General features: G+C 33.7%; 1 protein-coding gene and 1 long non-coding RNA gene across 2 annotated transcripts in view; one reads left to right on the top strand and one right to left on the bottom strand.

The window, feature by feature from the left end:
- Positions 1 to 11,964, top strand: part of LOC143044190 (uncharacterized) — a 67,692-nt gene extending 55,728 nt beyond the window's left edge. Inside the window, exons 7-10 of the mRNA XM_076216084.1 lie at positions 7,118 to 7,196; positions 7,735 to 7,944; positions 8,278 to 8,484; positions 9,544 to 11,964. Of these exons, the coding sequence (XP_076072199.1) occupies positions 7,118 to 7,196; positions 7,735 to 7,944; positions 8,278 to 8,484; positions 9,544 to 9,805 (758 nt within the window). The 3' untranslated portion in view covers positions 9,806 to 11,964. The remainder of the gene's footprint in view (positions 1 to 7,117; positions 7,197 to 7,734; positions 7,945 to 8,277; positions 8,485 to 9,543) is intronic.
- On the bottom strand, positions 1,670 to 5,001 carry LOC143044189 (uncharacterized). The gene is made up of 2 exons (XR_012968596.1): positions 4,225 to 5,001; positions 1,670 to 2,238 (listed from the first exon to the last, which is right to left on the bottom strand). It is a non-coding gene; the product is annotated as an uncharacterized LOC143044189 (long non-coding RNA).
- Positions 11,965 to 27,001: the final 15,037 nt, after the last annotated feature.

Below are 27,001 nucleotides of genomic sequence, written 5' to 3'. Positions count from 1 at the left end.
CAGTATGCACAACTTTAATTTTCATTATGTGCAGTCATATAAAAAAACGTAATTTCTGGGACTTTTATTTGTTTGACTATATGGTATATCAGTTTATAGTAATTGTTGAAGTCCGTTCGGGGACATAATTGTTATCTTCTATGTAAATTGGTCTCTGGTGAAGAGTTGCCTCATAAACAATGATACCCCATCTTCCTATTTTATACCCTACGCAAGGAAGTGGCGCAGGGTATAACATTTTTGACCCATCCGTCCGTCCATCAGCCAGTCTATCAGTCCTGTTTCTTGTCATCACAACTCCTCTCAACCCACCCAACAAAATTTCATGAAACCTTTTTAGATAATAAGGACATACTATGCAGATTTGCATATCGACAGGAAATTACGATTCAAACTTTTTCTAGGAGTAACAAAATGTATGCCCCTTTGAACTTATTTGCTTCAATATACTACTGCAAGTTTGTCATCGCATCTCCTCTCAAACCGCACAATAGAATTTTATGAAACCTTTTTAGATAAGGACATACTATTTAGATATACATATTTTTTCCTAGGAGTAAGGCCCCTTTGAACTTATTTGCTTCAATATACTACTGCAACAGTTTGTCATTGCATCTCCTCTCAAACCGCACAACAGAATTTCATAAAACCTTTTTAGATAATAAGGACATACTATGTAGATGTGCATATCGACAGGAAATTACGAATTATTTTTCTAGGAGTTACGCCTCTTTGAACTTATTTGCTGCAGTATACTACTGCAAACAGCTTGTCATCGAAACTCCTCTGAAACCACACAACAGAATTTCATGAAACTTTGTAGATAATAAGGACATACTATGTAGATGTGCATATCGACAGGAAATTATCGTGATTTAATTTTTTTCTGATACCATTTTTTTTTCTTATAGTTATTTTATTTCTCTAGTGGCAATGTGGGGACTGACTGCCAAAGCGGGGCTGGCTTCATAATCCACCAATGAGCCCCAACCCTATGTCAGACTCTGTAACAATCATCCCATCAACCAAATATTTTGAAACATATTTAGAATCCAAGAAAAGACAAGTCCATGAAAATGAGGTTAAGTTCAGATAAACCCTGCAAGACAGACATATTTGTTATTCATTTATTATTTTGTACATAAATCACCCATTAGTTTTCTCATTTGAAATGTTTTAAATTGTTCATTTGTCATTTCGAGACCTTTAAAACCAACTATGCAGAATATGTTTTACTCATTGTTGAAGTCCATATGGTGACCTACAGGTATAGTTATTTCTGTGTTATTTGGTCTCTTGTGTCTCATTTACAATCATATCACATCCTCTCATTTGATATTTTAATTTGTTATAATACATTTAATAATCATTTTATACACCAAATATACATGAAGATGACCTATTGATTACACAATATTATATAGCATATTAAAAGAGGACTTACTGTTGACCAATGAACCATACAGATTATGTGGTCAATGACAATTGCCAAACAGAATTGTAAATTATTTCACGCAAATAGTTTATCTACTACATGTACGGTGACAATTTGTACCTATTAGTATTTATTATTTTTGAGTATATGTCCAACATGCTGACGACGGACAGTCAATGGTATACCATAATATGTCCTGAAAATTGGCGTAAAAAAAAAGGCTCAACTAAATCAAATTTTTGAAACGTGATTGATTTTATTCCTCTAATATCTATGAGATCAAATTTATAAAACATCTATTAATATAATTAATTTCAATGTACTAGTATACATGTAAGAATTGTTGCCATTTATACATCATGTACATGTACAGTAATTAGCTGATCAGCTCTATATTTTCATTATTTTTATTCTCCTTCACTGTTTTTTTTATAAGAGTAGACTCATATATATGATCTGTATTCATCATTGGGACAGGTAGCTATGTATATAGGTGAAGTAGGTCCTATTGATTTGATTTTTTAAAGGATTTTGACAGCACTAAAGCATATACATGTAGTTCCAATTTATAGTTGATCTTAGCTCCTTAAGTGGATTGGGGCAACACATATTGCATATATACATGTAGAATGTTGTTCTTAAGTTTCAGCACTTTACACATAGTTTCCGGTTGCAAGACTAGAATATGATACTGGCTTCTCATGAAATTCTGTCAGTACTTTGCCAATAGTTTCCAAGTTAAGTTGAACATTCCAAGCTCACTCCTTCCATTTGCAATGTACATGTACAAATGTACTTGCAGCCTGAAATTAAATATCAGAGTAATTCTGTCAGAAAATCAACAATTATTGACATTCAAAAGCATATATAGATGTAGACTAGTTCATAATGGTAATGTGTCCATGGGACACAGATGAGCAGCCGCTTCCATATAAATAATGAAAAGAGTGACACCACCCAAATTTGTACTTGATCTGAGTGTTGCTGTAGTAAGCATTACATATAAGTTTCAGAACATTTGGATGAAGCAAACTTGTGTTAAAGAAAGGAACAAAATTTCAGCATTTTTTTTAATTTGTAAAGGGGCATAACTCTAGAAAAGTAAAAGCGACCCCACCAAAAATTCAAACTTCATGTGTGTTTGATGGTACAATGTAGTAAGCTTAAAGCATATATATATGCATTAATTGTGTATTAGTTTCATAATATTGGTAGAGGCAAACTGAAGTTGGAGAACAGAAACCAAATTTGGGAGGTACATGCAAGTTTGATAAGACTGACCATGCAAGGGTAACCTTAAAAGAACTAAAATGGTCTAAATTAACATGTGTTTATTTGATAATAGGTTTGTTTTCATATATTTTTGTTTTCCCTTAAGAACACATAAAATATTTTTTTATAATTTAATTTGGTTGAATATTATACAATACTGTCTTTCGATGGCCGAAGTGAATATCAGTTTTTCAAAAGTCAATAAAACCCCATATTTACCAAAACAAAAGACAGTAATTGTTTGATTCCATAGTCTGAGAGAAGAAAATGTATCTAATGACAAACATATACCAATTTTTTTTTTTTTTCATGAAACATTTTACCATAACGTTGCATGTAAAAGCGTGTGACGTTTAGCGCAGTGAATAACACTTTCTCAGGTGAATATGCTTTTTTATTCAAAATCCAATTCATATAGAGAAACCTACTGAAATAATACCAATATGGATAAACATGTATATCGAATTACTGAACAGAAAATAATGAAAATGAGACACAAAAAAATATAACCAAAAAATAAACCTGTGATAATACTGCTTCTATTGGTACCAGGATGCTTAAAATCAATCCAAAATATTTTTTTTTTGAAAAATGTATACACCTATAGTTGTTAATGTCTGTGTCATTTTGGTCTTTTGTGGATAGTTGTCTCATTGGCAATCGTACCACATCTTCTTTTTTACATTATATACAATATATATGAACAGCTAATAACCTCAAGTGACAAATACTTATGGCCACATTCTGCACATGTTTAACCCTGATACTTCTATCATTTTTGTATACCTAACAGAATTAGGGGGGGGGGGGGGGTTAATGGTAAACAAATTGTGATTGATAAAGATGAATCCCTCGATATTAGATGTACTGCCTCCTACTGTAGGGTTTATCATTTACAAATTAGGCCAATTATATCATATTCTCAAGAAAATAAACAAGTCAATCAAACCCTAGACCTTAATAGAGGGGTGGACAGGGGTAAGGAGACAGGGGAATGAGGGATCAGAGAAAAGGGGGTATCTTTGAAATATATTTTGTCTTGGGGCAGATTTCTCTGACGTCCAACGGCTGTTTTGCCAGACAAGCTGGGGCTAATCTCGGACTAATATGAACCTAACTTGGCTACGAAATTAGATATTAAAAATGATGATTAAAAAAGACTAATTCATTGACACTAACGGTCAACGGTAGCGTAAAAATGACAGTAGGCTAGATGTCATCATGGTCATCCCTTCCTCTTCGGCCGTTTGCACATGGATATTTTGTAAAACTGGCCAGACATGTTTACAACTTGTCTGTAAAAGGTAAAATAAACACATAAATAACATACCAGCTGTAACGATCTATAATATTAAACATGGACCAGAAATTGAGCCCGTGCAAGGTTTCAGCCGCAGTGATTTTCAACAGTAGCGAGTATTTTGAGACAACCCCCCAAGTGTGTATTTTTCGTTATACTGATAACATTTGGCTGCCTAATATATCGAAATCTATGTTTTCTTATGTAATAACCCTACCTTCATCGTCGTATATTCGCCACAATGTCTGTTATGCATGTACATGGTCGTATTCATCAATATAGTATGCTGCTCGGTAATGGCGACCTTGAAATTCCTCTGGTCCGATAATGGCGCCAAATTAGAGGGAAGCAACTCGCGCCAGACAAAATTACCGTATTTCACCAAAATAATCAAAATTTCACTTTTTGATAACAAACAGTAATACGATAACCACATTTATATTCAGCCATCGTTTATTGATATAATTACAAACATTATTTTATTAAAGCCATCAATAAAGAATTCACAATTAAGTAATTAATGGAGTGCAATGAAATCAGACCTTATGGGGTAGAGGGGTTAAACAAAAGCTCGTAACTTTTTTAAAAGCCTGGTGACCCCCATTTTATTTTACCTTAAAGTGTTCGAAAAGTTCATAGCTTTGACATATCTGTTTTTAAAAAAAATCTACCGGGGAAATTTTACGAAAAATCGATTAAACCAATATTTTTTGCCTTAAACTAAAATTAGAAAATGCAAAATTTAGACATAAATTTGAAAATAAAAGGATTTTTAAGTCATAAACAACCAAGGAAAAGGTTTACATTTCAAATTCTAATGTTTTTTCACATAAAAATCATACTGACTTGGTTTTAAAAGTCTTTGAATTTGATGTAACGGTTATTGTTGGAAGGGTGGGCATGTTTGGAAATAGGGTCAAAATCGCACATTTCGGTTCAATTTGAGGAGAAAACGAGCCTGGTGACCCCCTTTTTTCTTTGCATTTTTGGATTCAGCATACAAAAATCTACAGAATATGTGAAAATAAAAAAATTCTACCGGGGGTCACTATTGGGGTGAGCCACCTTAACTGACATGCCTGCTCCAGACTTCAATTAAATTTACTGAAGATTATGATTTCATCATATGAACATCAGGCACAATCCTTCCCGTTAGGGGTTTAGTATCATACCATCATAACATATATGAGAAGAACATAACCCGTGTCATGCCAACAACTGGTTTTTGAATAAATGTGTTTAGTTCCGATGCAAAGACCCTATAAGTGAATCAATATTAACGCCAAAATATGCAAACTTTAATGACCTGACAACAGTATCGTAGTATACTAAAATTTCTTTATTATAATGTTTTGCAAGATTGTATAGGAAACTTATGAATAATACTGAAATAAGAGGTCAAGTAATATAATAAGTTTTTCCAGAACCTGTTGTGCTCACTGAAATCATATTAGTTTCATCGTGAATTTTATGAACCCCCCCTTCTTAAATACTTTAAAATGTGTAAAGTTTCAAAATGCTGTCAAATCAATGCCAATCTTAAAATACAATCGAAATATGTTAACAAGTTCTACTTATCATTTTATAATCAGTAATAAGTGTAATACTATACGTTGTATACAACTTCATTCATGAAATGTTGTCATTAACCAGAGTTACAGTCCTTACCTCCGTCATAACTTTCAAGAATGAGGAATCGCCTTCATACATTTAACGTACATGCATGGGTCAAATAACTAAATGATTCCATTGGCAATGATAATTAACATTTAAATCGGAAAAATATTCATCGAAAACACCCAGAGCTGAAAGCTCAATAAAGTGGTAAAAAAGCAGAAACGAAGGGGATGAATTTAAGATGAAATCTGGGGACACGCTCAGCCGTTTTAGAAAAAATATTTTCTGAGTCGATTTGGCGAGGTTGGCCTACTTAAACCCATACTAGAGTAGGTTTTTCAATTCCAATTTAGAACTTCTACTACAACATTCGAAAGCGTTACATGGCTTTACACGAGGAACAATGAAACAAGAATGCATTCTTTTTCTAAGTTGAATTAATGCAAGTGTATATTTGAAATTTTTCTGTCATAAATCAAGACACTACATTCTTGACTATTTTTTGAACCATCAGTTGTAATTATTTTCTCATAAGGTTAATGTTAATGGATCCCAGTTATTGTCACATTGTGCTATTTATAATACTAAAAAAAAATGGTCCAATTTGTCAGCCGTCGTGGGGTAAACACGACAAATCAAAGAATTCAACTTTATATATAGCTAATATAGGACAATGATGTAGTTTAAAAATTACACTACTCCAGACCCTTTTGTTTTCCGTATAATAAATATTGCCAAAAATTAACAAGTTCCGGTCGAATCCGATACCGATACCAATAGTATATTCACCTATTACCTATAATCTTATCTGTACGTTCTGCATCTTACAGGCGCACCACCAAACGGTGTATTTAGGATTTTGCTATATACACGGGTCATAATCGTAGGGTTGACACTTCTAAATTCAATCATTGTCAAATTGTTCTGTATTGTAGTATTTTAATTAGTATAACTTTCTAAGACAGCAATACGAATACTAATAATCTGGAGTTAAAATAAGGAAGCGTATAGGTACAGTTTTCAATTTGTTAGCGGTCATGACATAAAACAGGCGAATCAAAGAATTCAACTTTATTTATAACTAATATAGGACAATGCTGTTGATTAAGAATACTCCGTTCTAGAACCTTTTGTTTTCCAAATAATTTATATTACCAATAATCGATAAATTCCAGGTCGACGGGTTCACACAGAAAGAGTTTGAAAACAGAGAAAACTGTGTATCGTATCTTATAATCGGCATGACTTTATCAGATGCCAATACCAATACTAAAATAAGGCTTACGCATAGTTATATACTTTAATTCAGTCACGGACCCGCGATATCACTCTCAATTTGGTAGTATAAACAGCCGCCTTACAAGTTGGCGGTTAATCTAGATACAAAAACAAGTTTAATCCACTATTTTCGTAAATAAAGCCATGTACTTAGTCAGGAACATGATTGTTTAATAAGCCAGCATTATTAAGGATAAACAATACATTTTTTTCAGGTCTAGTTATTGGTACTGTTGTGGCGATGGCGGTTGTTACCATTATCGTTGTTATTATTGTTATAATAGCATGCAGAAGGTAAGAATAAAATCAGTGGCAAAAATTTAATTTAGAAAAAAAACTATTAAGATTAAACTTGTAATTAGAATTTTATTTAAACTAGTTACATTTGTATTTCAATTATGATATACACCAATAACTTATTAGGTACATAAGCTACATAAGATATTTATATCAATTTCATCATATGCATGAAGCGATATATCTCTACACAGGCGGTATTATTGCTATATAATCACGTTTGGTGGTACAACTAAAAAGAGGGTATTCGTATAAATTAATGTATAGTAAAGGTGGTTATATAATTGTAACGCTTGTGACGGCTTAATAAGTTTGGTTTTGAAAATTTTTAAGAAAATCACATTTTTCTAGACAACATAATTCATTTAAACACATTGAAAGGTTACTCACAGATATTTATAGCTCATTGAAATGGAAAAGATATGATTAGTCAATACCAAATTTGAATGGAATTCATTAAATCAATATGTGTGGAGTTGAATGAATTATTGTATTGCATAGGACGTCACATCTATGATTTGTTTCTTTTATACAGAAGGAAGAGTAAATCCCCCACATCTAAAAATGATGACTCGAAACCAAAACCAGTTACAGAACCTAGGACTGGTGATTATGATTACATTGCTTTAGAAGATGATGCACCTACAAAAGGTTCTAATAATGGCCTCGAAGTTGAAGATATTACCAAGCATAATGCAGAATACTTGAAGAAACAAGAGGAAGAGGAAAAGAAAAAGAACGAATCGTACGTATGCAATCGTTCAACGTCAAAACTTTTGCAGCAGAAACTGCTGACCTTGCCTAACTATATATGTATGTTTAATCCGCAGTAGTACTAGTTTGTTAAATTTACATTGCCAAAATGTATCATTTAACGTGCACTGGTATAGTCATTTGTTTGAGATAAGAAGTCTTTTGATGTTAATGCAATCACACTAATCCATGGACTATTGAATTCTCATGTTATACGTTTTGTTTCTGACTTTTTTTTCTTGTAACAGTATTACATATTACATTAACTTTGCAATGATAACTCAGAAATTATTTTGCTGTACTATATCATCTTGTCACCTTTCAGAAACACACCACCTCAACCCGCTGTATATACTCAAGTGAACGAAGCCACAAAGTCGAAAAACAAGCCAAAAACAGAAAGCACAGAAAGTACTGATAAACAGGAAGAAGATCCATATGCGGAAACACAGGAAGATGTTTACGATAAAGCTGGAAACTCACGTCACAAAGTAAATGAGAATGTTGAGCATTTTGATTCATTGAGTTCAAGGTAAGTGATGATTGTAAGATATCTTTAATCTCTATATTGTATCTTTTATTTATTAAAAAAAACCAACTCTACAAATATGCGGAGATTTGGCAAGATTGCTCATGAAATAACTGTTCAGCAAAAGAAAGGACTAGGATGTAACACGTTTTTGCAAGGTGGACTTCTCTTGAACTGAATTTTAATGTGCGTATTGTTATGCGTTTACTTTTCCACATTGGCTAGAGGTATAGGGGGTTGAGATCTCATAAACATGTTTAACCCCGCCGCATTTTTGCGCCTTTCCCAAGTGAGGAGCCTCTGGCCTTTTGTAGTCTTGTATTATTTTAATTTTAGTTTCTTGTGTACAACTTGGAGTTTAGTATGGCGTTCATCACTGAACTAGTATATGTGTTTATGGGCAAGCTGAAGGACGCCTCTGGGTGCGGGAATTTCTCGCTACATTGAAGACCTGTTGGTGACCTTCTGCTGTTGTTTTTTCTATGGTCGGGTTGTTGTCTCTTTGAAACATTCCCCATTTCCATTCTCAATTTTATTAGTCTATATTTGTTTGATCAAAAGCTTCTTTGATCTCCCAATTGTCATTGGATATATTTGATTTGAATGCTAAATGCGCTTTTTAAAATTTTAATTGATTTTGTCCTACCGCGGACAAGAACAATAAACAGCGGTACAGGATTCAAAGGAAATAAGATAAACACAAATACTAATGGGAATCATTTAACATTGAGCATGACGAATGGTTACAAATCATAATTCTTATCATCGAAACCGAGCCTTGATTCTGAAAATGTAACGGTTACGAATTGACAGTATTTGATTTGACTTTCATTTATTCAGCCGTGCAAATAAACAAATCAGTTTTTCCTTTTGCGTTATTCGAAAGTTGGTAAAGAAATCAAAATTCGACCCTATATGGAATCCGATGATTATGAAATAAAGATTTTACTTGCAGTCAATTATGGATACTCATTACTGTAAGCTCAACTACATTTCATCTATGCATTTATCAGATATATTTTAAAACTGTTTTGACAAAATGTAATTTATTTTTGTACATAGCAAACAAAACAGTAATGGTGACAATAAACTGTCAATACAAACTAGCCAGGTAGGATCTTACGCCAACCAAGGATTTGAAAAGGATGAAAATCGCAAAGTTGCCACCGTGTCTCCGACGGTTCGCTCTTCAAGTAGCTCTCAAAATGATGAACAGACAAATTCAAATCGTAATAGTCAATCAAAAAAAGGGTACGAAAATATTATTGGTACAGATCAAACCGGTATATCGGAAGAGGAGACGTCTCATCGAACTGCGTTGTAAGTCGATTGTGGTTCTATTATAGATGAAACAGAAATATAACTTGAAGAAAGTGCGGAAATCAGATCAAGTAACTTTAGTAATGATCGTTCTTTCTGGGAGTCATTTGGTTGTCTTATAATTAAGAATGTTAACCTAAACACAGCATATCCTGTAACTCATTTTGTAGTTCATTTTATACATATTCTAACGTTTTAGGTGAAAGCTTCTGATTTTCATACCAGATATGTGTTACAAAATTGATAAAACGAAAAAAGAATATGCTGTATAAATTAATGGCAAAACAATTAATACATGCATTTAACAAAGCCTCAATAATACATTTAATAAAGAGCAGCAATTACACATGTAATAATAAGTAGTCAGTGTTATATATTATGCTTGTTTGTTTTATTTACACATCGTTGTCAATATAATGGAATATCATGCGAGTGTCATACAAGTAAGAGGTATAGCTAGCGATAAAACCAGATTTAATCCTCCATTTTCTACATAAGGAAATGCCTGTATAAGTCAGGAATATGACAGTTATTATCCATTCGTTTGACGTGTTAGTGCTTTGATTTTTCTATTTGATTATGGACTTTCCGTTTGGATTTTCCTCGGAGCTCGGTATTTTTGTTATTCTATTTTTTCATATCTCGTCCATTGTCCAAAACAACTGTTATCTTATCCAGACACGAAACCTTATTTAGACATCAGTCATACTAGATCTGCGCATTGCAAAAAAAAAAAGAAGCTGCATGATAATGTAAAAAAGATATATTCTTTTTTATTCATAAACTGGTTGCACGATAATTTTAATGTCGAATTCAAACACTTAAGGTGGCACGGTAGTATTTCCTGGCCCATAAGGGATAATGATAGCCTTTTTAGAATTTTCATCACTTTCTAACACTGCAAAAATTTCTACATTCACAGTTAACTGAAGTACTTTCATTTTACTATTCAGAAATGAATTTGAATATGTATCATGACCGTTTACTTTTTTTTGCTATTTTTAAAAACCTAAGGCCACTAGTACCTTTAGGTCTTTTATGGTGCAGTGAATACAAAATTCAAAAAAAATCTCAAAAATTCATTTTCATCTGTATGTAAAATTATTTCATATTTTTCTTCACCTGACTCATCCCTCAGTTTGGGAAAGTATGTTCAGTTGATACTGTATTTTTTGTCCAATCACATTGTTTAGATACATTTACCTAAGTAGGGTACTGAAAAGAGCAACCTAAATTCTGGAATGCAAATACTACCGTGCCACCTAAACAGACACCCATTTTAATATATATGTTATATGATCATTATAAAAGACATTATCGACGCCGGGCAAAATACGCTTTTTGCTATTAGATATCATGTAACATGTGTAACTATAAATTCATTTAGATATAAATAGAGAAATAGACATATTAATACTAGTATCTGAAACCCATGAAGCAATATTGAAAGCACAATTTTAGAAAACACACATATAAAAGTGTTCACGTCAAGATATACGTTTTGTTGACGTAAAATGTATTTGAGGTATCCAGATTCATATATTATATGTAATCGCAAATTGTCATTGGAAGAATATTTGATATTTATATGCAATAATGTAATTTATAGACAAATTTTATTGAAATCTTTTAGTTTTTACTCCCTTAGTATATAACTAAGTATCTAAAATACTTCTATTGTAAGGAATTGTAGTCCTCATTTTATGAATATCATTTTTTTTTGTGCGTGATGTTTTTGCGTATTTTTTACAAAATGACATCATTTCATGATTTTTATTCGTTTAATAAATCAATGTATATTCTCAGGCTCAGCCTTGAACTCGTTTGTCATATCGGCGTAGTAAACAGTCGTTAGACTGATGGCGTCAAACCAATCTCACAAAAAATTACGACATCCACACTAGTAGACTGTATTAATTTTATCTGTAATTTATATTTATTTTAATGTTGATTTGTTTTATTTTTATAAATATTAAGACATTATACATGGTTTCAGGCTTAGGTTTTAAAACCTGGTTTCTAACTGCAATGCTAATCAAGAAAATATATAAAATCATATCTCAAAGCAAACTAATTTGTAAAATATTTGTATATTGTTTTATGAAATATTTTTATTCTATTTATATTATACAATGATTTATATGAATAAATATCTAATCATTATCTCTGTCGTTTTCCCCCCTCTTTTTCTTTTTTTTAGCTCACCTGGCACGAAGGGCCAAGTGAGCTTTTCCAATCACTTCGCGTCCGTCGTCCGTCGTCGTCGACCGTCGTCGTTAACTTTTACAAAATTTTCTCCTCTGAAACTACTGGGCCAAATTAAACCAAACTTGACCACAATCATCATTTGCATATTTTGCAACTGATGTCGTCATAATTCTACTTTCATATTCACAAATTCCAAAATGTGACAAATTTTACAGGTTTTTAAACTTTACAAATAAATCAATGGCTGTCTCATTATTTTTTTTTGCAATACACATGTAGTGTTTAGATGTAAGAAGATGTGGTATGAGTGTCAATGAGCTACTCTCATTCCAAGTCACAGTTTATAAAAGTAAACAACTGTAGGTCTAAGTACGGTCTTCAACACGGAGCATTGGCTCAAACCAAAGAGCATGCAAGCGATAAAGGGCCCCAACAATTACTATGCGTAAAAACTTTCAAAAGGGACAACCAACGGTTAATCTATATAAAAAAACGAGAAACTCTTATAAACCACTTCAACAAACGACAACTACACAACATCAGATTCCTTAAACCCCAGTGACCATGATTGCATCTCGCTCACTGTCACATACCGTAATATTGACATATCTTAACCGGATACGATCCGGACATTATTGTTATGTATTATGATACTCTCCTGTATAGAAGGTTAATAAATATCTTGTTATTGTCAACATGTCTTCCTCCTACGTATTTAACATGGTGTCAGACTGAACCATCGCCCATCATAATGAAAATAAGCCATTATCATAATCATGGATGCACTATCAGGATCTCACCCCAAAATGGACTGGGAAGCGACAGACCTAGTGACCGCTTGGAAATCTTTCCAACAACATACAGAATTCTGGTTCGCGGGACCTCTAGTCAAGACTGCTGAAGCACAAAAATGTAACTATCTAATGATATGGATCGGCAACAAAGGCAGAGACATATATTCCACCTGGGATCTTTCGGAGGACGATAAAAAGAAACTTGATGTGCACTGTCAGAACTTTGAAAAACACGTACGCCCTAAATCGAACAAGATTTATTCACGATACAAATTTTTAAGCCGTGTACAAAAAGAAATTGACACTTTCGAAGAATATCTCACAGACCTCAAACTATTGGTAAAAGATTGTGGATATGCGACGCCGGAGGAAATGGTACGTGATGCCATTGTTTTTGGAACTAAAGACCACAAAGTTCTGGAGAAATGTATTACTGAAGGGTCCGAACTCTCGTTAGAAAAAGGCTATAAATTTCGCTAGAACTTATGAACTTTCAAAGGCTCAACTTAAAACTATGGAAAGCGAAGATAAAACCATTAACATGTTAAAGAAACAAGGATCAAAATCATCAGGTAAAAAATATGGCAAGCAATACACACCACAAAGGGGACCACCTCAAAATAACAAGGGGCAATCACCCAATTTCACAAGCAAATGTAAAAACTGTGGAGGTAAACATGAGCGTAGACAATGTCCTGCATTCGGGAAACAGTGCAATAAATGCCATAATACAACCACTTTGCGTCCGTCTGTCTGTCATCAAACAAATCTTCAAAGAAAATGCACACTTTAGACATATGCAGTGAATCTGATGACGATAAACTTTTTGTAGCAAAAATTGATAATCAAGACTTAAATACCGACGAATGGACCGAAACAATCAACGTCAACGACGTACCAGTTAACTTTCAGCTAGACAGGTGCAGAGTGCAACGTACTTTCCCTAAACAAACTGAAAACCATTTGTTCGCATCCTATCATCACTAAACAAGTATCGCCACTCCGTTCATACTCAGGATACATCATTGACACTATTGGAGTAATTAATCTTAGGTGTAGTTATAAATGCCGAGATCACGCCGTGAAATTTCACATTGTAGACCGTAATGTACAATCTGTAATAGGTGCAAAAACATGCGAAGCGATGAAACTTCTAAAGCGCATACATTCAATCACTCATACAAACAATTCGCAAGAAGCGACAAAACAATTTTACCAGAAAATATGGAACACCAATATGGAGATTTATTCACAGGCCTAGGTTGTCTACCAGGAACACATAAGATACGTATCAACAAAACTGTAGCACCAGTTGTACACGCACCGCGTAAGATACCCATAGCTATCAAAGACAAAGTCAAAGCTGAACTTGATCGTATGGAGGATATTGGTGTAATCTTCAAACAGCAAGAACCTACACAATGGGTCAACTCAATGGTTACTGTCATTAAACCAAACGGCAAAATTCGAATATGCATTGAACCACGTGATCTGAACAAGGCAATTTTACGTGAACATTATCCGTTAAAAACCGTAGAAGAAGTTATCTCGCAAATGCCGAACGCTAAAGTCTTTAGTAAACTGGATGCCACCAGTGGATTTTGGCATACTCAACTAGACGAACCTAGCTCAAAGCTATGCACATTTAATACACCATTTGGACGTTATAGATTTGCTCGCTTACCTTTTGGGATAAATTCAGCATCGGAAGTATTCCAGAAAATTGTGTCTGAAATGGTATCTGACATAGAAGGAGCAGAAGCGATTATCGACGACATTCTTATTTGGGGATCAGACCAAAAAGAACATGATAAGCGTCTTAAACAAGTTCTAGACAGAGCGCGAGAATTCAACTTGAAACTCAGTGCGAAATCAACAAACCGGAAGAAACATACGCTGGACACTCTCTAACAAGTGAAGGCGTGAAACCAGACACAGAAAAAATCCGTGCAGTCAATAAAATGTCAAAACCGGAGTGCGTCAAGGATCTGCAAACTTTCATGGGTTTTATTCAGTATCTTGGCAAATTTATGCCAAACATGTCAACAGTCAGTGAACCGTTAAGAACTCTCTTAGAGAAAAACACAGCATGGCACTGGGATGAAAAACAAGAAACTAGCTTTCAGAAGTTCAAAGAAATGGCAACAAATGCACCTCTGCTGCAATACTACAATCCGAACAAACCGCTTACACTCAGTGTTGATGCTAGTTCAAAAGGACTTGGAGCTGTACTAATACAAAATCAGAAACCAGTTGCGTATGCCTCACGTGCTCTTACTCAAACACAACAACGATATCCGCAGATCGAGAAAGAAACTCTTTCAATTGTTTATGGATGTAATAAATTCCTTGAGTACGTATATAGTCGCCAAGTTCAAATAGAGACAGACCATAAACAGCTACAATCAATCTTCCTGAAACCGCTTCACCAAACACCGCCTAGATTACAAAGACTTTTAATAGCATTAGAAAAGTATGATCTTAAAGTTGACTATAAACCAGGCAAAGCGATGTATCTAGCAGATCATCTCAGTAGATCGTTCCTAAAAGAAACAAAGGAAGTATTAGTACCTGACTTACACGTGAATGATATTCATTTGATATCATACTTGCCAATTGCTCCAGAAATGTATGCTAAATTTCAGAAGGAAACTGCAAATGATGAACACCTTCAGGAATTACAAGATGTCATATTTAATGGATGGCCAAATGAAAAATCTGAACTTATACACTCTTTGAGGCCATATTGGACTTACCGTGATGAACTTTCAGTCATCGATGGACTATTGTACAAGTCAAATAAAACTATTGTACCAAAAGCGCTACAAAATGAAATTTTGGACAAAGTACACGAATCACATCTTGGAATCGTAAAGTGCAAAAGCCATGCACGTGATGTACTATTCTGGATCGGCATGGGACAAGTCATCGAGGACAAAGTTAAAGCATGTGGACTTTGCGCTCAACATCAGTCTCTAAACGCAAAGGAACCGATGTTAATGCCTGAAATACCTGAAAGACCCTGGTCAAAAGTTGCTACCGACTTATTTGAATACCAAAAACAACATTAAACATTAGTAGTAGACTACTACTCAAAGTGGCCAGAAGTTATGAAACTAGACAATGAAACTAGCAAAAACACCATTGATTACTTAAAAGGACTAATGCCAAGATTTTGATATATTGACGAATTAGTGTCTGACAATGGTCCTTAGTTTTCTTCATTAGAATTCAAAAGATTTGCTACCGAATATGGATTTAAACATACCACGAGCAGCCCACACTATGCTCAGTCGAATGGACAAGCAGAAAGAAGTGTTCAAACCATCAAGAAGCTAATTATGAAATCGAAGGATCCACACAAAGCTCTTTTAGACTATCGAAACACACCGTTGGACATTGATCTTTCGCCAGTACAATTGTTCCTAAATAGGAGATTAAAAACATCACTACCTACTTCATTACCGCTATTGATGACACAAAACGTCAACAACAGAGAAATTATCAAAAAACTCGAAATTCGCCAAAGGAAAGCTAAAAAAACTATGATAAACATTGTGGACCTGAGTTGAAACAGCTAAAACAAGGAGACTCTATTGTAATGTACACAGATGGTAAATGGAAAGCAGGGAAAATAATTCAAAAACACCACACTCCTCGCTCCTATGTAGTACAAACATCAGATGTCAGGCGTTACAGAAGAAACCGTAGGCATATAAGACCAACAGCTTACAATGGAAATACAGTTGATAATGAACATTTCAAGAACAATTACAATTCAACCGTCCGTAAAACTTCAACTGTCTGTAACACTTCACAAACATTAGCCCGCAGTGAAACCGTTGCGTCCGAGGAAAATGAAAGTATTGAACCATCTAAGTCACCCGTGACAAGATCTGGAAGAACCGTCAAAGTGCCAACCAAATTAAATGACTATGTAAAACAAATTTGTTGAACTGTCAAGTAGATTTTAGAAAGCATTTAGTTAGTTTTAGTTAGTTATCAGAAAAGACAATATATAGCATATTAATCTATTGTAATAAAAATTCATAATATCTAATAAAATTTGTAGATTTAGCTAACAAGGTCCTTATATTTGAATAAAGTAACATTTGTTTATAGTGGAAAGTTGTTTTATCGTTAAATAAGCTACAATTAAAAAATGCTTGCTAGTCTCTCTCTGTGATTACCTTTAGATAACTCTGGTTTATTTCCCAATCAATCTATCATAAAGGGAAGATAAATAATACAAATTTTAATCATAGTCTTTTTCAAAAATGATGAACGGTTCTTTATATTGGTATGTAATCATTTTAAACGTTTCAAATTTATGAAATTATATTCGTACATTAATGTGTTTGATACACCAATAACAAAAACTGAAATATATTGAATTGATACATAATGTAAATATTCAAATTTATATCAGAAACCTAAACTTAATTATAAAATAATGAACCTGTTAAAGGGAGACAATACTCGCATAACTTTTTTCGAATTGGCACATAATACAACGGAATGTCACTCTTGCATACAAATGGCACATCAATATAATTAATTAACTGTGCAATCGCGCTCCACCTTCAATGATGATTCTAAATTATAATTATAAACAAAAGTTGTTAATCTATAGATAGTAAAGACTAATGAAATCTAACCCACTGTTTAAATATTTCTTTGCATTTTTTCAAAACTTCCTCAGTAAAATGCTTGAGCCACTTGACTTTCATAGCTCATAATTAACGTTTTTACACAATATTTAGATAAAGTAGCTAAAGATTATTCGCTTCTCAAAGTGTAAGACGCAATAAAAATCGTATGCTTGCACCATCTTACCCAAAAACAGATTTAATTAAGTCTTGAACATTTCGACATTTCTTCGTTAAAACCGGTTTTAAACAAATCACAAGTACGTGTTAAGATTCGACTAAATACCCATATCCAGATATCGTCAGATAAATTTGCTACAATATATAGACTTTAAAGTTAAATTGGAAAAGAGACATTAATCTAGTCAGTATTAATTTCTAGTCAAAACCAAATCAGTATTAATTTCTAGTCAAAATCATTCAGTATTAATTTAACTGGATAATACTCAAATTCATTTATTCATTAAGTCATTTCATTTTCATTTCATCTTTTAGAAAAAGGGGGATGTTACATACCGTAATATTGACATATCTTAACCGGATACGATCCGGACATTATTGTTATGTATTATGATACTCTCCTGTATAGAGGGTTAAGAAATATCTTGTTATTGTCAACATGTCTTCCTCCTACTTATTTAACACTCACCACGATCGAAAATAAATTTAGATCATGTTGAACTTGCAGTACGAGCGGCATGAAAATGTAAATTTACGTTTCAATCACGTTGCTACTATGTCCTCATTATACTGCTACAACGATCCCGCTACGATATACCACGTTCTTACCACGCTTATTCTTCGATCCCACAACGATTTTCAAGATCTGTCTACGCTAATCACGTCCTCACTACCACCATACCACTATTTATCCGATTGCAACACGATCTTACCACGCTTCTACTGCGATTATATAAAGCACGTTCTTACCATGACCCTACTACGACCATTCTACGACCATTCTACGGTAATACCGCGATCCAAATACGCGCCCAGCAATAACGTCAACATCGTGTTCTATAAAAATAATATATCATTCCTTCTATTTCTCATCGAAACGTAGCGTTTCTCGGAAACAAGGCAGTCATACAACCAAAATCTACGTAAGGGTAAGGGAAGAGGTAAGGGAAGAGGTAGAGGCAGAGGGAGATCTGATAGTAACGAATCATGATCTAGAAGATATATGATCGTAACATACCGCCAACTTGAATTAAATTGAACGACTGCAAGCGAATCTATTTGACTGGCATTAAAATGATTTGATATGCATTGAAATAAATTAAAAAAATCTCATTTAAACAGCGTTAATGCGTTTTTGTCCGATCAAGTTAAATTCGGGTTACTAGTGTATATGTCGAACCGACCAATCCAACCTGAATCACAACTTATTGCTGGTCCATCAAGATCAAATGACAATGCTTTAGTGAACGATAGTAGTAAAGTCGCTGTGATATTGTAGCACAGTCTCTCCGACTAGAATCGCGCTGTCGTTACGATGGTACAGTGATCTTTGCGATCTTACTTTGACCTTACTGCGCTCTCACTACGCTGCTACTACGACCTGATTTCGACACGAACGCACCACGATTGTTTCAAAGTTGGCCACGCTTATCTCGATCACGAAGACCTCACCACGATAGCACTACGACCTTACTGCGATTTGCACGATCGCACTACGATAGCCATTTTCATTTTTTCACAGATCGTAGTACTAGTGCTATCGTGGCCTATTGGGACTGAGGTATAACCTAGGACAGGTGCAAACATACAAATATTTAAACCGGATCAATGACAATAACTGGACACTTCATTGATGAGTTTATCCAAAACAACACCTGGCCAGTCTTTAGATTGACTGGTCTAAGATAAGTAAACTGGTAAAACTCCGCCCAGTCAAGTGAAATAAATCAAGTAATACAATAAAGATGAATAAGGTCGGCGAAATACTTAAACTACTAAAGGTAAACAAGAAAAAGGTAAAGTTACCTCAACTCGTTTTATGATCTTTTGGGGAACTTACTATGGTCGTTATATTTCCGAAAAGACAATATTGCCGACAGAGACGACTCGAAACTTGGTTATTAAGGGGGAATAAATATATAAATAAGAAAATTCGGTATGAATGTCAATGGGACTATTCTCCACTAGAGACTAAACGACGTAAAAATGATCAACTATATATAACCAAACAGCCTTCAACAATGAGCAAACCCCATAATGCATGATAAGCTAAACAATACATATAAATCAAGAAAGTAAAACAATTCAAACAGGAAAAATTAAGCCATCTTTTATTTAATGTACAAAACAATAAACGGAAAAATATGTATGCATAAGAGCATCAAACGACAACCACTGAATAAAAAAAAGCTTAGAAAAAACAAAAGACGCAAATAGATATAGGACATAGGAAAACGTGGTGTGAGTGCAAATGAGACATCAAATAACACAAATGTACACAAAGTACAGATCTGAGACGAATGCTACTCCAAGGCTTAAAGACAAATAACTAGAGGCTCTAAAGAACCCGTGTCGCTCATCTTGGTCTATGAGCATAATAAACAAAGGACACAGATGGATTCATGACAAAATTGTGTTTTGGTGATGTTGATGTGTTTGTAGATCTTACTATACTGAACATTCTTGCTACTTAAAATTGTTTCTTTCTATAATAAACTTAGCCATTTAGATACGAGGAAAATATTTTGTAAAAATTTACCAAAATTTACCAAATTAATGAAAATTGTTAAAAATTTACTATAAAATCTGTAACTCCTTAAGGGGTCAACTGATCATCTTGGTCATGTCGACTTATTTGTAGAGCCTACTTTGCTGACCATTATTGCTGTTTACAGTTTCTCTATATCTCTAATAGTATTCAAGATAATAACCAAAAACCGCAAAATTTCTTTAAAAATTACCAATTGGGAGGCAGCAACCCAACAACCAGTTGTCCAATTCATCTGAAAATTTCATGGCAGATAGATATTGTCTTGATTAACAATTTAACCCCTCGTCAGATTGCTATAAATGCTTTGGTTTCATAGTTATTAGCCAAAATCTACATTTTACCCCTATGTTCTATTTTTAGCCATGGTGGCCATCTGGATTGGTTGGCTGAGTCACAGCACACATTTTTAAACTAGATACCCTAATTATGATTGTGGCTAAGTTTGGTTTCAGAGGAGAAGATTTTTGTAATAGATTATTGAAATTTACAAAAAATTGATAAAAAATGACTATAAAGGGCAATAACTCCTTAAGGGATAAATTGACCATTTTGGTTATGTTGACTTATTTGTAGATCTTACTTTTCTGAACACTATTGCAGTTTACAGATTATATCTAACGTGACGCTACCCAAATTGCACCTATTTTGACAGTTTTTTCAACTACGTTTTTTTATGATCAAGACAAACATTTCCATTTTGTGTTTATTTTGTAGCCGTATCCTTCTTTATTATATAGGTACATCAATTTGATTTTCAATTCATATGGAATGATAGAAAAATTGGTCTGAACTAACCTCCAAACCATCAATGATTCTGTAATGAGGAGTACCCAAATTGCATCCATGCTTAAATTTGCATCGTCAAAAGTCGAATAACAGAGCTTTTGTTTACTTTTTCAAATATTTTGAACAATTGGATATTTGTATATGCTGACTCTTCTTTTTTTAAGAAATAGATCTTGAAACATATTGTATTTGCTAATTTTAAAACGATGACGTTTTGATGACGTCGCATGGCGACGTTTCAGTACATTTTGCTTTCTCAGTAAACACTTCATCTGTTGATAAATACTGTAAACGTTTTGTGTATATCTAAATATATTTACCTATGTTGAAAGACGTGCATACTATCGGATCATAAAAATACAACATCTTTAGTTTCTAGGAAATCTTGTAAGATTTCCACTGCTATTTTTTGCTACATAGGTGCAATTTGGGTACTCGTTGCAATGTGGGTACCGTTACGTTATCCATAATAATCAAGATAATATCCAAAAACTGCAAAATTCAGGGGCAGCAACCCAACAACCGATTGTCCGATTCATCGGAAAATGTCAGGACAGCTAGATCGTGACCTGATAAACAATTTTCCCCCGTCAGATTTGATTTAATTGCTTTTGTTTCATAGTTATAAGCCAAAATCTACATTTTACCCCTATGTTGTATTTTTAGCCATGGCGGCCATCTTTTTGGTTGGCCGGGTCACCGGACACATTTTTTAAACTAGATACCCCAATCATGATTGTGGCCAAGTTTGGTTAGATTTGGCCCAAGAGTTTCAGAGAAGAAGATTTTTGTAAAAGTTAACGACGACGGATGACGCCTTTTTGCCAGGCGAGCTAATGACAAACACATGTCTCTAAGACTATATAATCAAACATTCAACATACAACGAATTCAGTGTTAAGTCGTAATTCTCAGTTAGAGAAAATGTATACATAGCCAACACATAGGTATCGATAGCTTGAAATTGCAGGACCGTAATTATACATATGTGTTTTAAAATAATATTAAGTCTGGTTTTGAAATTCTTCAAAGATTGCTTACCTTTTGAAATTAGTTTATTCAAGGGACCGATAGGTGTTTTTAAGGTGATTTGTAAATTTATTGGCTCGATGAACAACACGACAATAGCGCTTTCTTTTGTACTACAAGGTAGTTATCAATGGATACAAGTGTTTCCTTTCAAATTACTATCATCAAGAGGCTATAAGAGTGATAGCCAACCCGGATGTCTTAACAATTTGTGTCTTGGCATTTTCCAATACCTCATGGACCATAACTCCTGAACGGTTAAAGTGACAATATTGTTTGGCAGCCGCCCGCCAGGATTCCCTTTCGCTCAAAGTACATCTCAAAATCAATACCGATCTTTCTTTGTAAATCTGGTTAAAAACGAATACTAAATTAAGCAGTATTATCTAAAGACCATTAACATGTTCCTAATAATTTAATTTTGGATGTTACGTGTCTTTTGATTGGCTGACGTTATTTTGTTATCAGCCCATAGACATAATTTAGTCATGTGACCGTGACGTCATCAACCTTTTTTCATGGTTTGTACAGTTTAAAATGGAATTTAGAATTAAATTATCAGGAATGACTGTGATATTTTTTCTGTCTATTCGAAATAACATAAAAAATGTGGTGCACAATGTCGAATAACCCGCTTCGCGCGTTATTCAGTGTGCACCAAATTTTTTATGAAAACATATTGCAGTCATTCCTTAATTAAAGATCTACAAAGACTCGTTACTCTTTGAAAACTTACCGACTATTCTTTTCTACATTCAAAAAATATTGAATGAGGTCTTACATTTAATGACTCAATACAGTACCGCATAAAACGTTAGAGGAATCTTGGTGGTGTATCCTTTCAGTAAAAATTTCGACATATTAAAAATGTGTTTAAACTTATCCAGAACAGATATTTTCATTTTAATAGTCCCGAAAAGAGGTTGTCGGTGCCATATAGTTTTACCCTTGTCCGTTATTCCGAAATTCTGTAATTCCGTAATTCCGTAATTCCGTCAGTCCGTCATTCCGCAACAAACCATTATATAGAGAATTTTTTTCTAAACGCCTTCAGATATTGGGCTGATTTTTTTGTATGTGAGTTAACCATGACGAGTTACAGATCAAGTTTAAGTTTCGTTCCGCTCTGCTAATTTTTACCGAAATTACGACTTTGGACTTTGATAAATTGTTGAAAATCACAGTTGTACGGACTTTTTTTTAAACGCCTCCAGATATTGGGCGGATTTTTGGTATGTGGGTTACTCATGATGAGTTACAGATCAAGTGTAAGTTTTGTTCCGCTCTGCTAATTTTGGCCAAAATTAAGGGCTTACAACTTTAAAATTTGTTGGAAATCACAGTTATACAGACTTTTGTTGTATACAACTCCAGATTTGGAGCTGATTTTTTATATGTGGTACTACCATCATTTTTGTGTCCACATGTGTTATTGAAATTGCAGATTTTTCAATTTTTACAATGTGAAACAATTCAAACGAGAAATATTACATCAATTAGTAAATAATGAACGATGACTTTGATTTAACATCAAATCTGGATTACATTATCATACAATAGCCATTTTAATGATATTTCTGTGTTACAACATCAGTTACTATTTAAAGAAATATAACTTTGAATTAAAAAACAAATGCAAATCTCATATTGTGTATAAGAATTCTACACAATGATCTAATGTATTTTAGTTAATGCATTTAATATAAGTTTTGTTCTTCTCCCTGCTCTTCAAAATCAGGATATATTATAAAAGAGGGACGAAAGATACCAAAGGGACAGTCAAACTCATAAATCTAAAACAAACTGACAACGCCATGGCTAAAAATGAAAAAGACAAACAGAAAAACAATAGTACACATGACATAACATAGAAAACTAAAGAATAAACAACACGAACCCCACCAAAAACTAGGGGTGATCTCAGGTGCTCCGGACGGGTAAGCAGATCCTGCTCCACATGTGGCACCCGTCGTGTTGCTTATGTGATTACAAATCAGGTAAATAGTCTAATTCGGTAGGTCACATTCATGAAAGGGAAGGGGATTGTAGTTACGACGTAAGGAACATATCCGATATCATTTGTGAAACGGTTATTCCATAACGGTCAACCAACTTGTGATGGCGTCCGCAAAATTTACGAAGGGATGATTTCAACTTCAACATTTGGAACACTTGGTTTAATAGCTTCCTCGTGAGCAGTATTAGGTCAACTTTTAGATATTCGTTTAGATGATAGTATTATAATTTAACCGAAGGCAATGTAAAATTTTTGATTTGTCGATGATAACAAATCTGCTTAATGACTTAGTTAAAAAATAGTTAGAAATTAACATTATATTATGCACCATTCCTTAATAATGTCATCTATTATTTCCGAATGTTATATGAACGAGGATAAAAAAATTATTTCATAGACTTTTCTTTTTCCACGTTTCACCCTCGAACATATTCAAGTTTAAGTACAGTCGCATAGAGATAAGTTGTATTTACAAGAGCGTCTTTAACATGCTTCACAATGATTAGCGAAAGGTCATCCTTCTGTAAGCTCATTACATTGTATAATTAAACAAACGGGTAACCTTCGAATCGATGCATATTCAAGATTGTCAACCATACACATTTTTTATGTTTCGGACTGCAACCTCATAGAAGTAATATTTAACGTCCGACAATTCTTGATCTTCGCACTTTCTACGAACCAAAAGTGTAAATATGGAAATATATAAATCAAAATAACAACAACTTTAACATCAAACTTTATGAAATCTAATATTTTGCTTAAGGAGGCTCGCGGGTATAAGATTTTCAGAAAAAAAATTAAACATTTATTTTTCATTACAAATTTTATTAATTACCTTTAGTAGTTGTTACTTTATCATATGGTACAAAAATCATTCCAAAATATCAATTCGTGTTGGCCCAGGTGACGTTTAAAATGTAGATATTATTGAAAAAGCTCCAAATTATCTCCCTTTTGGGTCAAAAATGCCAATTTTTTGCATTAAAATTGAAATATCCTTTCTAAATCATCGTTGACCTATATTTGTTATTGTTATTTTCGAATAAGCTACATAAACTAAATAATTGTAAAATTTAAGAGATTTCTGTAATTTAGTTCATTTTTTATTTCGATATTACCGCTATTTCTCCTTTTAGTTCAACAGAAAGAAAAGGACATTAACAAAACTATATGCTTCTTTCGAAGGCAGTTTGTGAGAGTAAATGAACGGTGACCAAACTTTTTTTATTTCATTTTTTTATTAAGTATAAGATAAAGGTCATTTATAGAAAAATATAGCGAAATCCTATATTGAATAAAAAAAATGATTTAGACCCGCGAGCCCCCTTAAAACACCAAATCAAGAGTAAAAATTCGGTGTTAAGACCAAGGCATTCTGTATAAACCGTTTTTTTTCAAACCTGTGATTATAACAGTTCGCAGACACCTGGCATAATATTAAATTAGTAATTTCTATTATAATATCATATGTATATGATAAACATAAATAAATAATCTTGTTAAAAATAAGCATTTTCTTCCTGCTGATTGTCTAATAATCTGATTTATAAATTCAATGTAACATTTACATTTAGAAAAGGAAATGACCTAAATATCCACATTTTGGATTTCCCGAGTTATTGCAATTCAATTAACAAAGAAGGAAGTATACATGAAAGCAATGACAAATTTTGATATCTAAGGACATTGGTGAATTAATACAAAATTGAAAAAAGGATAATAGACAAATTTAACCTCTACATATAGTTCCTTAGAGAAAAGAAAATCAGGAGATTGACTTAATAAGAGTAATCAAAAACAGTTATATTTTACTGTTAAACCTAAATGTTCAATTCTAATCATTTGCTATCTGAATCAAAAACCCATTATAGATACCAGAATTGAAATTTTACATTTGTGCAAGACGCACGTTTTTACTACAAAAGACTTCTCAGTGACGCAAATAGAGGGATACAACACCAAGATTATCACTAGTATCTCAATTGATTTTAATTGAAAGGTCTTTGTGTTGACTTGGTGACATTTAATTTGATATGCGACAATACCATCTTATTTAACATTTTATTTTTGCACTTAACAAACCAACCGACTACTTTTTGTGGACATCAATTATATATTTGCAAGTATAACGAAAAAATGTAAATTGGCCATCTTCAGCCGATTCTGCATCAAAAGACAAAACATAGCTTTACTTTTGATAGGAGATTACATGACACATATCTTAAGTGCTATATTTGACCAAACTTTATGAGCCTGGTACCTTTCATATATAACTATTTCAAGTTAAAGTAGAAAAAAAGAGGGACGAAAGATACCAAAGGGACAGTCAAACTCATAAATCTAAAACAAACTGACAACGCCATGGCTAAAAATGAAAAAGACAAACAGACAAACAATAGTACACATGACACAACATAGAAAACTAATGAATAAACAACACGAACCCCACCAAAAACTAGGGGTGATCTCAAGTGCTCCAGAAGGGTAAGCTTATCCTGCTCCTCATGTGGCACCCGTCGTGTTGCTTATGTGATAACAAATCCGGTAAATAGTCTATTTCGGTAGGTCACACTCATGAAAGGGAAGGGGATTGTAGTTACGACGTAAGGAACATATCCGATATCATTTGTGAAACGGTTATTCCATAACGATCAACCAACTCGTGATGGCGTCCGTAAAATTTACGAAGGCGTGATTTCAACTTCACCATTTGGAACTCTTGGTTTAATAGCTTCCTTGTGAGCAGCAACCCTCTATCAAGAAAATCATGATAGGAAATGCAAGCACGGGAATATCGTATCAATTGGGAGATATAAACCCCGTATGCAGGTGCTGCTGCAATGTTGCTACTTAGAAATGGAAAGTTCACAATTGGAAAGTTCAAATCATCTATTTTGTCGTAAAGTTTTGTTTTCAACCCACCCTCATTGTCAATTTCTAGATGTAAGTCAAGATATGAAGCCGACATAACTGTATCTGTGGT

Source organism: Mytilus galloprovincialis, chromosome 9 (genome assembly GCF_965363235.1).
Source record: "Mytilus galloprovincialis chromosome 9, xbMytGall1.hap1.1, whole genome shotgun sequence".
Lineage (NCBI taxonomy): Eukaryota > Metazoa > Mollusca > Bivalvia > Mytilida > Mytilidae > Mytilus > Mytilus galloprovincialis.
Note: the sequence above shows the minus strand (reverse complement) of the source record. Positions and strands in the feature narration are given on the sequence as shown.